Consider the following 14,230-nt stretch of genomic DNA (forward strand, 5'->3'; position numbering starts at 1 on the left):
GACACCTCATCATTAGTCCACACCTCACACAGACCTCCAGCTGCAAGGCAAGGGCAGCTGTGTTGGGGGGAAAGGCCCCCTTGCAAAGAATACAGAAGCGACAGTCATGATAACTGAGTTCTAATTCAATGAACTACAAGGAAAGAGCAGGAAATAGGAGTCCAAAGGCTGGAGTTGTTTTCCTGATTCTATTTTTACCACATATAGGGTCTTGGCTAAGTCACATCACCATTTTTTGAATGTTTCCTCCTAACAGTAGTTAACATTTATTGAGTATATGGTAGGTACCAAGAACTGAGTTACTTTACATACATTAGCTCATTTAATTCTGAAAACCTTAATAAGTAGACGTAGTACCTCTATTTAAGAGATGTGCCTGCTGAGGCTCAATGAGGCTCAACTTGCTACATGTTCCACAGCAGAGGAGCTTAGACGCACCAGAGCTCACGCCTTTAACCACATCCTAAACTAAGAACCGTAAGAATACCTATCTCTCAGGGTTTCTGTGAGGATAAAATGCTTGGACATGGTCCACAGGTTTCTAGAGCACACAGCAGCACCTGACAAAAGATAATTATTGCAGTAAGTTGCTTGCTGGGTCTTCTTCAGAACTATAGGAAAGCACCACACAAATTTATTTTGTAACATTGCACGGGCTGAAGCAGCAGTGCCGTTGCTTACTCTATAGCCAAGGCCATAGTGCATGACCATTTCAAGGAAACCTGGGAGGTCAGGGAGCATTGTAGTTGAAACATCAACAAGATATGAGGAGACAGGCATGTCACAATGACGATTTTTCATGGGAACGCTAGCATCTGTAAAATGGAAGGGATGGTCTTGGCAAACAGCAGGGAAGGAGCTGCTGAGCAGGCGTTTTGCTTGAGGAAGCATGGATGTGGAAGAAGCTACTTTAGGACCCTGTTGTCCACCTAGCCTGCTGCTGCCAAGTGCATTCCCACAAGTGACAGCATTTAATTCTTACAGAAATCCCCATGAGTGGATTCAAACACCACTCTCACTCTACAGGTGAAGAAAAGGAGGGCTAGAGAAACCAGAGATCTGCCTCATTCACATCGTTAGCGGGTGACAGGACCTGTGCGGAGTGTCTCCTTCCACCGCGTTTTGTCTGGAAGCATCTCATTAGGCAAGCTAGTAATGGCCACATGTAAGGGGAGAAAAGAGGGTCCCTGTGCTATTCTTACCACAACCACTTCCAGGTTATAGTTGGCCCCTTAAAAGCATTCAATTAACTGATCCTCCAAGGATAAAAAACACCTGTTCAAATGTTAACAGACATCTTTTCCAGGAGAGTGCCATTCTTCCTCAAGAACTCAACCTCCGACACTGTCAATTTGGAGCAAATAGTAAAATTAGATTTTAAATTCTTCATTTTCTGAACACCAAAATCCCCAGTCCACCTTAAAGAAACTACTACAGTTGCCAAATGGACTGTTTTTCTTTAAAAGATTGGAAAGAATTCTCATAGGCTCCCTTCCCCCTCCTCAATTTCAAACTGTTGATTTGTGTGCCTGGTTTACGATGTTATTAAAAAACAAAGAGGGGTCTCAAAGTTTATAACCAACCCCTAGAGTGGGGAAGTCAAAAGAAAAACTTTATGAAATGTGGTTCCTGTACCATCAGCAGCTTACATTTGATCCAGAGTAGGCAAGATTAGCTAACTGCCTATCCCCTTGAGTAGTTCAGTTGGAATAGACAACCTCCACTCCAAAATCAAGTCGGCAAGATGGAAAGAGGGCTTTGAAAGAAGCCAGGCATAGGTCGGAATCCCAGTTTTTAAGAGCAGTAGAATTTTAGCTTATTTAACCCCTTTGACCTGATGTTCCACTTGTAAAATGGGGATCATAGCACTTATTTCACATATAGTGTTCTTTTCTTTCAATCTTCACCCAAGGATATGTCTTTATTGACTTTCAAAAGACATAAGGGAGAGGGAGAGGAAGAGAGAGAAAGCGAGAGAGAGAGAAACACACTGATGTTAGAGAGGAACATCGATTGGTTGCCTTCCATAAGTGCCCCAGTTGGGAATAGAACCTGCAACCTTTTGCTATATAGGAAGATGCTCCTACAAACTGAGCCACTTGGCAGGGCCAGGTGTAGTATTATTCTTTTTTGTTTGTTTGTTTGTTATTTTAAAGATTTTATTTATTTATTTTTAGAAAGAGGGGAAGGGAGAGAGGGATAGAAACATTGGTGGATGTGTGAGAGAAACAACCGTTGCCTCTCACATGCCCTCAACTGGGGGCCTGGCCTGCAACCTAGGCATGTGCCCTGACTGGGAATCAAACCTGCAACCTTTTGGTTTGCAGACTGGTGCTCAGTCCACTGAGCCACACTAGCCTGGGTCTATGTGGTATTCTTAATATTAACTTCTTTCTTCTTGGCTTGCTAATATAGGCCAAAAATAAGCTTCCAGGACATGGCTAATACACAGATGACTCAAAAATCTTGGTGGACATGATGCTTATTTATGCATTTCATCCACGTGGCTGAGGTTAAGGAGCAAAGAACAAACAGAGTAATTCTGGAGGTGTGGAATGAACAGCTGTGAATAATGTATGACTCACAAGTTTTAAGACTGGATTACCATCAATGACTATTTGCCTCCTCTGCCCCAAGTAGCTAGATGTAAAACACTGTGGTGACCTTCCAAGTGTAGGTAGGCCATACCCCAATTTCTGTGAGGTCACCATTGCTCAAGGTAATTGTGGACCTTGTGCAAGGCCAGGGCACAGTTTTGCATTCTCAATAAGGACTTTGTCCTCTAGGGGAAGACCTGGATGTAAGTCTGGACTTTACAACTGTATGTGAGTAACCTGCTCAGCAGTTAAGAGTATGCAAAGTATTTCAGTATTCATGATCTCTTTTGCTCTTCCATGCAGTGCAATGAAGCAAGATGGTCATCCTTGGTTTTAAAGATGTATAATTAACTGAAAAAAAGATTCTTCTTGGAAGTATATAGTCATAACATTTAAAGAGATTCCCCTTCATTTAAACTAAATTACTGTTTTATGTTGATCTGTATATTTGTCATGACAGTGCTTGCATCCTGTTTGATGTACTAAGCAAATAAACTTTCTATTTTAAACAAACAAACAAACAAAAAATAAAGATGTACAACTTGTCGGTGGAGGGCCAGGTCTAGAACCAAGGTCTCTAGATTCCAAGCCTCATTTTATTTTCTCTTTTACATCATGGCCACTGGATGAGAGAACTAAATACCCATGGCATTATCACTGTCACAGCAGCACAGCAATGATATGGAAAGAACCCAGAAAATGCCTGTGACATCTTTCAAGGAATTTCCACTCAGACGTTGGGGTAAGGGACAACTAGGCTCAAATCCCAGCTCTACCACTTATTAACCAAGTAACCTTGGGGAAATTACATTTACTCTGTAAACCTCAGTTTCTTAATATGAAGAAGAAAGATAAGAACAACATCTAGACTTCATTGAATTGTTGTGAGGATAATGTATACAAAGCATTTTAGTCTCTAGGAAGTCCTTAAGACAGGATCTGCGACGTTAAGCAAATAACGTATTACAAACCCAATTTTACCATAGGCTAATTAATATAAGCAAGAGTTAAGTTCCTATGAGGAGACATTGAAATAGCAATGACGTTATTCAAGGACCTGCTGTACATGTATCTATGATGTATAGTATTTTAAAATATCTTTAATAATAGTATTAACTGCATTAAATAAATAGTGTTAAGTGAAATTCTAATTGATCTACCAAGTTCCTGCTCACTCAGTTATTCTTTAATATGACACAGGGGACGTCAGGAAGGTTGAGCACAACAGTCTGGGTGCTTACCGCAAGGATGGCGATGACGATCCCCACGGCGCAGAGCACAGCGTCATTTATTGTCTCACCAGTTTTCAGAGGATACTTGATGCTGTCATCATTGCAGTAAAACCCTCGGTGGTAAGGCTTGATGGTGCTGGTCTCAATGATCAGGAAAGGCAGGCCCGCTGGTTAAGAGGAAACCATCACATGTACCAGGAAAAAAAAAAAAAAACAGAACAAAACAAGGGTAAAACATCAATGCAAGGTGGCTACAGAATGTCTACAGCAAAGACTACTGCAAATATCAGTGCCAATAGGGATGCTGACTCCGTGCACTGCAGCGATCGCAGCTATTGAGAGCTTTCCCTCTGTGCGTCCCCTTCCTCCTTTAGTCACCCCTCCCGTCTAAGAGCACAGAGGGTGGCAATGGAAGAGCCAGGGTAGAAGCTTTTCCACTGCTCTACAACATCCTGCTAAAAATTAAACTCCAATTTGTAATAATTACTAACATAGCCCCAAATCTAATGATGTCTCATTATGCCTTCAAGTACATTCTTCTCTTAAGTCTTAACCATTTCCCCTTTGAGAAGGTCATCCTAAGGCTATGTTGCCTGGCATCCTGAAGGCCTGGGGTTAGATAACTTGAATTTGAATCCCAGATCTACCATTTCCTACCAGTGTGACTTCTGGTTCTCAGTCTACCTTCCTGGGCCTCAGTTCCCCCCATACATCAAATGCGCTGTGGTGAAGATTAAAAGAGAAAAAAAAGCACATAAAATGGCTTGTACAGGGCCTGGTCCACAGTGGCCGTTCAATGAATGCCATATTCAGTCTTGTACTTTTACTATTCAAAGAGTCACTGCGAAGACTGAGCAGAGCTGAGCTGGCCCCGCTGCCTGCAGACCTGGAGCAGAGCCCAAGGGCACCTGAGAGCGCCAAGCTGCTAGTGCAGCTGCTGCTGTTTAATCAGTGGCCAGCTCAGATGCCGTTCCCTTAAAGGTCATGGCAAATGGATTCCACACCTGCCAGGAAAAAGTCCCTCATAACCCTGAAGTAAAGACTGAAAGGTCATAATTGCTCTTGTGTGGACGCCACAATAGCCTCCAAATTGGTCCCCTGGCCTGCACTGCCTCTTACACATACCCACCAGCTCACTTCCTCAGCATAACATTGCCTTGCTAAAGCCTCTTCAATGGCTCTTCATTGCCCAGGACAAGATAAAGCATGACTTGAACCTCCCCGCTCCAGATACATGGTCTCCTGCTGCCCCCCGCCCCCGCCACCCCCATCCCCATCCTCTAAAAATAAATGGTACACAGAGACTATCTTGGTTCAGGCTCTTCTCTTAGACCTGAAAACCTGTTTCTCCTCTAGCACCCAAGTTCACTAACAGGCCCCAATGCCACCTACAATGTAAAAGGTGAGCCAACGAATGTTAGGACTAGGGAAAACCATGAAAAACACCTGGTTAATGGTAACAGACACTGGTGATGTGCACCTACAATGTGTAGGGGACTTTATATTCATTTTTGAAACTTTTAACAACCCTGAGAGGTCATTTAAAAGCATCACATAAGTATGACTATCGCTCATTTTCAAGTGGAAAAACAGAAAGTCAGAGAGACTATTTAACTCACTCAGAGTCTCTCAGTCCATCCCAAAATGCCTAAATCTCTAATTTTACTTTGCCAATTAATTTTATTCAAAAGTAAATTTCATTAGGTGAAAATTCCCAAGATAAGCAGTTGTTGAAAGATAAAATTCCATTTTCATGTTTTTCAAAAAGAATTAAATTCATGTCTCATTGCTTGAGGGCCCAGACCGCCTCTTAAAAAAAAAAAAAAAAGTACCATGAACTCCACAATTTTTCAATTACTTTGGTGCAGACCGGCAGCAATAAAAATGCTCACTTTCTAAAAAAGTGTATTTATGTATCACTGTGTATACACACATGGATTTATTTGGTTTTATTCTTGGGATTTATTTGAATTCTACGGCTATTTATTTTGTGACCCCCTAACTGCTTCCTGCTAGAACAACAATTTACTTTATCAAATTCATACTGGTGCTTTGAAAAGAAAGAACAGCAACACACCACAGCATTGTGCTTGACCTTCTCAAAGTAAACACAGAGGGGCCCTGGAAGGCAATAACCATTAGCCCTTGAAACTCCGACTCAGCAATGGCGTAAACGGGGCAAGGGAGGCCGTGGCCTAGAAATGGCAAGAGCAGTTAGCTGACCTTTTGGGGCTGGGGGGCTGGGAGAGAAAGATATCACATGGGCCTGAACCATCTTCATCTGCTGCCTAAACATTTTGAAATGTGGCCAAATTGGCTATGAAAAGTAGCAGAGAAGCCAGTAGCATGATAATAATAGTCCACTTTTAAGTTCCACACATTGTGATAAAATTGTTTAGCTCGGCATACGTGCCCCGCTGCAGCCTCTGCGGGGCCTAGGAGCCAAAATGTTGCTAATAAACTCAGGTAGGGAACAGACCCCAAGTTCCTTAAATTTGTGCTACACTCTCAGGCCCCCAACTTCTATTTTTAATAGCATTCACATGATAGGCCTGTAAAACATATGTTTCTAAGGACAATAAAACACATACAAAAGGGCTATGGAGACAGTACTGCGTTAATGATCTCAACTCTGCTCATTTTTACTTGCATGAGCTATCCCACGTCTCTGAAAACCCCTTCTCATCGGTTCAATGGGAAGAATGAAATCCAGCCTTGAGACTGTTGGGGTGAGGTAATATGTTAGTGTAGTCATTCATTCATTCATTTACTCAACAAGATTTATTGAGTCTTTACTATGTACACAGAGTACAAGAAATACAGACACGACACAAGCACTGACCTCAGGGAGCTTACGATCCAGAAAGGGAGGACACGTATACGAATATACAGGATGTTGCTTTAGTTGGAAGACACCAGCCAACAGCACTGGTAATGTGAGCACAGTCTGGCACACCCGATGGACACTCAATAAATGTTAAAAGGAAGAAGGGGGCAAAGTCCCACAGAGAAGGTTAGGAAAGAAAACGTCTGGTTAGTTCCTTTGCCCTCTTAACCTGGGAGCAATCCAAACCCGTTTTCTTCCTTCCTTGTTCAAGGCTTGGGGAGGGTTTCCGGTTCTGATTATGTGCATGATGGCCACAAACAGAAAAAAACCTGGAGCTGAAAATGTTCTGTTTGTTTTCTTAAAAGGCATGGAAATAGCATTTAGAAAACCCAGTGGCTTTTTTGTCTCCCCTACCAACTGTGGTTTGATTGGGGGTGATGCCAGTCAAATCTTGACTTTGTTCCAGGAGAGTAACCTCAGATTCCTTCAGTCGATAGGAAAAGCATAAACATTTTCCCCAATGGGGCAGCTAGTCCTCAAGGGATAGAAGCCATGCCTTCCCTCTCCAGGGCACAGAGAAGGGGCTGTTCTTTTTGCAGAGCAGGATCTCCATCTCCAACTTTGGCACCATCTTTACTACCAACCACTACAGTCCCTGATCATTTCATTTCAAGAAAATTTCCAGTGCTAACCGCTGGGAATCTGAAGGTGAATACATCATGGTACCTGGCCTCAAGAGACTCGTGTTACTATAAGAAAGACACAAAAACAATTGCACTCAAATATTTCTAACATGTGGACTGACTATATATAGACTACAGTGAGGGCACAAGAGACTACTCTACTAGGGTCACTAAAGATGGCCCACAGAAGATGAGAGGCTTCCACTGATCCTTATAAGAGCAAGAGGCTTCTGGGGTCCAAGGGCTAGGGCAACTCATGAGAACTCAATGTAATTTAGGGATTTCAATAAGGGAGTCAACAAAAACTGATGGGCATTATTAAAATACAATTTTAAAGTTGGCCACAGAGCTGGAAGAGATACATAAGTAAACTATGAAAGGAAAAAACGAAAAATAGCATGAAGAACAGTAATAATAGCTAACATTTACTAAACAACTACTATGTGCCCACACTGTGCTGAGGATCCCCACATAAACCACTGCAGTCCCACACACCTGGCTGCGTGTTATGTTCTAGGTACTGACAGGGCTAGTGAGATGAAGGAATTTACATCCTACCCTTCAGGTGGACCACAGGCTAATGGGAGAAACAATTATAAAAACTAACACGTTTGGGTGCTGGCCAGGTAGCTCAGTTGGTTAGACCGTCATCCCCATACAACAAGGTTGCAGGTTTGATCCCCAGTCAGGACACACACACACATTCAACCAATGAATGCATGAATAAGTGCAACAAGAAGTCAATGTTTCTCTCCCTCTCTACCCTCTTCCTTTCTCTCTCTCTCAAAAAAACAAAAAAACAAAAAAGCCTAACACATTAGTAGTTGGTCATCTCCAAATGGTAAATCACAGATACTATTCCTTTTTTGTTCCTGTTGGCTATATTTTCTAAATGTTTTACAATGAATACACATTTGCTTTAAAATACAAAAGTTATTTCTAAAGGAAAAAAAAAAAAACTAACATGTTAAGTCACCTTAGGGTTCAAAGGGATTAAAGTGACTTACCAGAGTCACTCTGTAAGTACGTGGTAGAGCTGGACGGGGTTCAAATTATCTGACTCTTGGGCGCTTTGTCAAATAAGTGAGTTACTTAAAAAAGAGGGAAGGAAGCACCTATGAGTATTAATAAATGAACTAAAGCTCAGCAAACCTTCTGGCCTTTGAAGAAAAATAACGGTTTGTTTGGAACAGTCAAGGCAAACAGCGGTGGCTATTGTTCACTGAACATTCACCATGTACCACATGTGCTCGAGATGTAATTTAACTGAAACTCTGAAGCCAATATCCGGGAATTAAGATTTATCTATAATGAAAGGTAGATTACCGGCTTTTTGCAAAGCGGAACCAGAAAGTGTGCACGCACACACGCACACACACACACACACCATCTGGTGATTCTAGACCCAAACTCAACTATTTCTCCTTCTTTTAATCAAGGATCAATTAACTTCCTATACCTCCAGGGACCTCTTGAGATGTGTAAGCTGCAGAGGAGGCGAAATATGAACTCACTGACAAACACTTAATGGGCAGAAAATCAAAGCATTAAGAAAGGCCCCTGTGTTGGGTTCAGGCCTTTGAAACTTCTTAGGCTTTGAAAAACTAACACTCCGGCAGGTTGGGTGGTTGGGAGTGGGGTGTAAAAACACAGAGGGTAAGTTTTTGTGGCCCACCCATTGATAAAGGCATGTGGGAAGTGTTACCAAAGTGACCCAGCCCCAGAGCCCTACTCCCGTAAGCCACAGCTTCGCATTTGCACAAAATTAAACGGTCTCCTGCTCTCCGAGTGCTTTTTAGAAAGCCCTGGGTGTGGGCAAGGAAAGAGTGGGGATCAGAAAGTGAATGAGAAATCTTTGCACTTTTGCATGATCCAAATCAAAGCATTAGGGAGGAGCTTCCTATGTCTTCTACATTCCAAGTCCTTTAAGAGCCTTTTCCAGAGTTGTCTAACCCTCTGCTTCCCCCGACCAGTAGTTACCTTAAAATAAGCAAAATCCAGGATATATGAGAGTAATAATTAGAAAAGCTCATACACCGACTCACAAAATAATTCCAAACACAGAATATGCGTGTAAGTATCAAGCATAGAGTAAGTTGCTCAAATCAGGCAGCTATTAGGACCCTGTGACAGGAATTTATCTATCTTACCTACATCTCTTTATTAATGAAAAATTGAGGCTCAGAAAGGTTTAGCAGCTCACCTGAAGTGCCAAGCTAACAAATGGCACCAATTTGGAGGAGACGTTAGAAACACAGATGGAAGATGCTGGGCTTCTGATTTCAAGGAATTTAGAGTCTAAGTAAGAATTAATGCATTCTAATCTCCACTATCACTATGAAAAGTTTTAGATTATTATTTTAATTTGTACCCAACAGAAAACCAAGGCCAGAGGTTTTGTAACTTGCCCAAGGGTCCCAAGGGAGCCAACTGGTCATGGGGATTTGAACCTGGGTCTGTCTTTCTTTTGGCTCATGTTTGCTTACTTCATGACCTGACCCTTCCCTTCTTTATAAATGTATTCCCTGTTAAAATATGACCAACTGACTTTTTTTAAATCACTTAAGGTCAGAATGGTCAACCCAACTGCTACTTAGAGGTCCAAAATACAAATATTTATGTTGCTTATAAGTGACAGGGTTTCTATTTAAAATAATTAATTGCTACTTGTCTTAGAAGTGTGCAAACTTTCTTTGGTTTACAATATTTGTCCAGATTTTTAGACTGGACATAATCCAGATGAGACAAAACTAAGTGTGTTATGAAGGCGTTTCCAACCCTTGGAAGGGGCTGCCATGAAAAACACTGGCTGGTGGCTGGTGTGAGCATGCAATATTCTGGGTCTAGAAGTTCTCTCTGACAAATGCTCAATTCTTCAGTGCTGGACGGTTCAGGCCCTTTCTTCACAAAAAGGAGATTGGCAGAACCGAAAGCACCTACATGGTAGAAGTGAAGAAACTAATGGCATATCTAGTTCTGATGTCTGGGTTTCCTGACCCCAAGTCCGAGGTGGTTAGCTCATTCTACAAACACGTACGGACAGTTACTGAGTGCTGGGAACTATGTTAGGTGCTGGTGGGGACATAACAATGAGCAAGACACTCCATTATTTTTGAGTTCCTCAACCTCAGAAAGCTTCAGGTTCCACGACAAGGAGACACCTGTCTTTAGTCCAATCATGAGTATAAAAAAGAAGTTTGATGGCCGTTTTTATTTGAAAATACTTAAAGTGAAAACATTTTATTCTTTAAAATAATTAATATCAGCTACCTTAACAACACCCCCAGCTCTGGCTGTTTGGCCTCTTTAGTTGGATTTTTAAAGGGCTGCCATATCCACCAGGCACTAAAAACAAACTGACCAACAGCCCATGGCTCATACGTTTCCCTGAGAGATCCAGACATCTTTTGTCTCCATTATATATCTCACAAATGGAATATTTTATTTCTAGTACTAATGCATAGTTACCAGAGGCAACAGAAATTATAATTTCTATACCCCAGGTAAAACTGGGTCATTTCCCAGGACTTCTTCCTCTCTTTTGATCCCCCTTTTAAATAAGGATGAGAGTAAACTTACATTTGTTGAGTATCTACTATGTGACAGAAGTTTTGGATACATTTGCTGGTTTAACTCTCAAAATAATCCCCCAGATTAGTAAGCATAGAACCAAATACCCATGGGTCAGAGAGATTATAATTTGCCTCAATGTCCACTCTGCTGATAAGAGCCATGACCAGGATACCTAATAGGATACTCTGGCTCAAAAGTTCAATCACAGATGGGGCCAGTTAGCCTTTCTTGCTAAGTACACATGAACTATATCTATGCAGGTATTAGCAAAGCTACAAAGGTCTGGAAAGTATATGTTGACCTTGAACAAGGATAAACAGCAAGCTCCTCCTTAGATGTTGAGGTGGATTTATACGGATCCAGCCACTCCCCTGCCTCACTTTCCCTTATGACCTAAAAAATTCATTTGCAATATGGCTGTGCTGAGCGAGGACACAGCAAGTGTCACACATGTGTATAGGGTTTCATAGCCCTTAAATAAATCATCCCGTTTGATCTTCCTAACAACTCTGGCAAGTAATGTTTTTAACATCTGGAATAAAGTACCACTGGCAAACTCCTATTCATCCTTTGAGACTTAAATATCTCTTCTCACAGGATTCACTTAGCCATGGACCTTATTCTGGCAGAGTTACTCATTTCCAATTTACCCATGACTTTCAGAGTCAAGTAGACAGACTGGATTACACTTCCCACTTATACCACCTCTCATACTTTACTATATGACCTTAGGCAAGTCACTTTACCTCTTGAACTTCATTTTCATCATTGCATAGTAAGATTTAGTAAAAGAGTTTCCAACATACAGAGGACTAACTGAGACACAGTTAAAATATCCAGTAATCGCCTGGCTCCAAATACGTTCATTCTTACTTCTGTCTGCAACAGAAAGCTACTGGAAACGTTTAAGCAGCGATAAGATGCGATCAAAATGCTTTCAAAAGCTCACTAAAGTAGTCACTACCCAAATGCAATCTGATCCCAAGGGAAAAGTAAACTCATAAAATCCTATCATTCCCGGGACTTTGGGGGATTATATGAACAGAAGGGGCTCGGACAGTGGTTAGCAGGACCGGGCACCCTGACTCAGAGTCAGTGTCAGAGCAGGGACCCTGCCATGTGTTCTCAAAGATCACATGAGGCTGAATAGGGGGTAAAGCTATAATAAGGGTGAAAAGAAACATTTCTTTTTATTTTCCCAACAGTTAAACAAATGTTCGTCAGCATGCACGCCCCCATCCAAGCCATGCTGCCCAGGTGTACACAAAACACCAGGTTCACATGGCGGTAAAATAAACAACATGTGGACTGGCAGGACATCAGACACCTGGGAGGGCCAAAGTTCAAGAGAGTCAAAAGGCAAGACTAGAGCCAGATGCAGAGCCAGAAACGAAGAGTGGAAGCATTATTGGAGACTCTGTGAGAACAGCATCATGCTGGTTGGCACTCCAAGGTAACCCATCAAGCTGCATGGTCCAACTTCTACATCAAAGATCACAAATTGGCAGCCCATGGCAAATCCGGCCTGCAGAGATGTTCTGTTTGGCCCACCCAGGGTTTAAATTTTTTTTAAATTAGTTGTTAACATAACATCCAGATTTCCAGCTCCTACAACCAGTTCTCATGCCATGTGGCAATACAGGCAGCGATGGCGGTGGCTGCACACGTTCTCCAGGGTGCTGACATTCCCCATTGACTACATGACAGAAAGTCTGTGGTCAGATGCCATTCTTACTGAGCTTCTACTGTAGATTTTCCCATGCCTGGTCTTCCTCAGTCATTTATGTTCAACTGCCTGGATGGCTTTTCCATCCCTTCTCTAAACAACATGGAAATCCTTTCATGAACCCATAAAAATAACAATAACTAACTCTTGATTAAACAGTGTCCTCCATGGTAGAAATGGCCACATCAGACATGTGTATATGTGAATGGATATGTGCATGCATTTATATATATGTCTTTCTGGTGTGTGTGCTTCTTTTCTAATTAAAAAAAAATGTTTAAATATTTTTTACTTTTCAATTACAGCTGACATACAATATTGTATTAGTTATAGGTGTACAATATAGTGATTAGATATTTACATAACTTACGAAGTGATCACCCCAGTAAATCCAGTACTCATTATGTATGTCTTAATCTTAACCTCAGACTGAGACTCCTGTTTTCAATGATAAACCCAAGGATTGTGGCAAGTCACCATGGCAAGGTAGTTAATAATATTTGCATTTTAGATATGGGGAAACTGAGTTCAGAGGGTAAGTGACTTGCCAAAGGTCTCACAGTTAGTAAAAAGAATGAGGATTAGAAGCATGCCCCTGGTGGTGGGTGGAGTCATCAGAGTTCTATTTTTTAAGGCAACAGTTATTTAAAATAAAATGACAAAACAAACAAACAAAAAACAGCTTTCTTTTAATAGAAGCTCATGAGTTCTAAAGAGTAAAAGCAAAGTGAGAAGTGACTTAAAAAGTAAAGTCCATCAGAAATTTGTTGGTATTACAAATCTTACTGTAAATGAAGTTACGGAGTTAGGAAAATTGCAGTAATATACTGATAAAGTTTTGGAACTACAAGAGATCTTATATGCCATTTACTCCATTTAATAAATGGGAAGACTGAGACCCACCACACTCTAGCATTCTAATTATTTCTTTCCTGTAAGTCTCCTTCACTAGTTGGGAGTCTCTTCAGAAAAGGGCCATGTATTTTATTTTTCTCCGTATCCCCAGCAGAGAGAATAATTCCTGGCACTTACTGGGTGCTCAACAAATGTGTATTGAAAAAATGCATAGGAAACAAACTAAAATTCAGAATATCTGACTCCACCCCTAATACACTCTATGACTTGTGGATCCTTTTTCCCTCTTCTGAATTCTGAACACCCCTTATCTAACCTCTCTCACACTTCAAATCCTGTTTTCCTAACATAATTCCCTGGAAGCAACACAATACCACATATTCCCAAGAAGAGCTGACATTTCCATAAGGAATAATTTATGCGGAACCTCATCAGCTTCAAGTCTCAATGGATGGTTGAGACGGATGATCCCAGTCACCAGTTTCTGGGCCTTTTTCACGTAGTGAAACTACCAGAAAAGTTTGTAGGGCAGCCCCAGTAAGATGAGGAGGCTGACTGGTCAGTGATTCAGCACCCCACCCTGCCCAGCTGCCCCGGGGGCAAAGGGATCAATATCAGCCCACCCTAACCCATTTGCTGTGATCCTCTGGAGAACCTCTGCCCTGAAGAAAGCTCTAAGAGCACCCGTCTCAACAAAGCAACTCCGACCTGGGTTTGAAAACCAGTTCTGCCGCTTA

General features: G+C 41.6%; 1 protein-coding gene across 1 annotated transcript in view; it reads right to left on the reverse strand.

Annotated features, from left to right (window-relative positions):
* The window catches only part of PLPP3 (phospholipid phosphatase 3), a 74,342-nt gene that overhangs the window by 34,661 nt on the left and 25,451 nt on the right, over positions 1–14,230 (reverse strand). Inside the window, exon 2 of the mRNA XM_090269536.1 lies at positions 3,839–3,996. Within this exon, the coding sequence (XP_090125662.1) occupies positions 3,839–3,996 (158 nt within the window). The remainder of the gene's footprint in view (positions 1–3,838; positions 3,997–14,230) is intronic.

Source organism: Furipterus horrens, unplaced genomic scaffold (assembly GCF_987537825.1).
Source record: "Furipterus horrens unplaced genomic scaffold, mFurHor1.1.pri manual_scaffold_3, whole genome shotgun sequence".
In the NCBI taxonomy this organism is placed as follows: Eukaryota; Metazoa; Chordata; class Mammalia; order Chiroptera; family Furipteridae; genus Furipterus; species Furipterus horrens.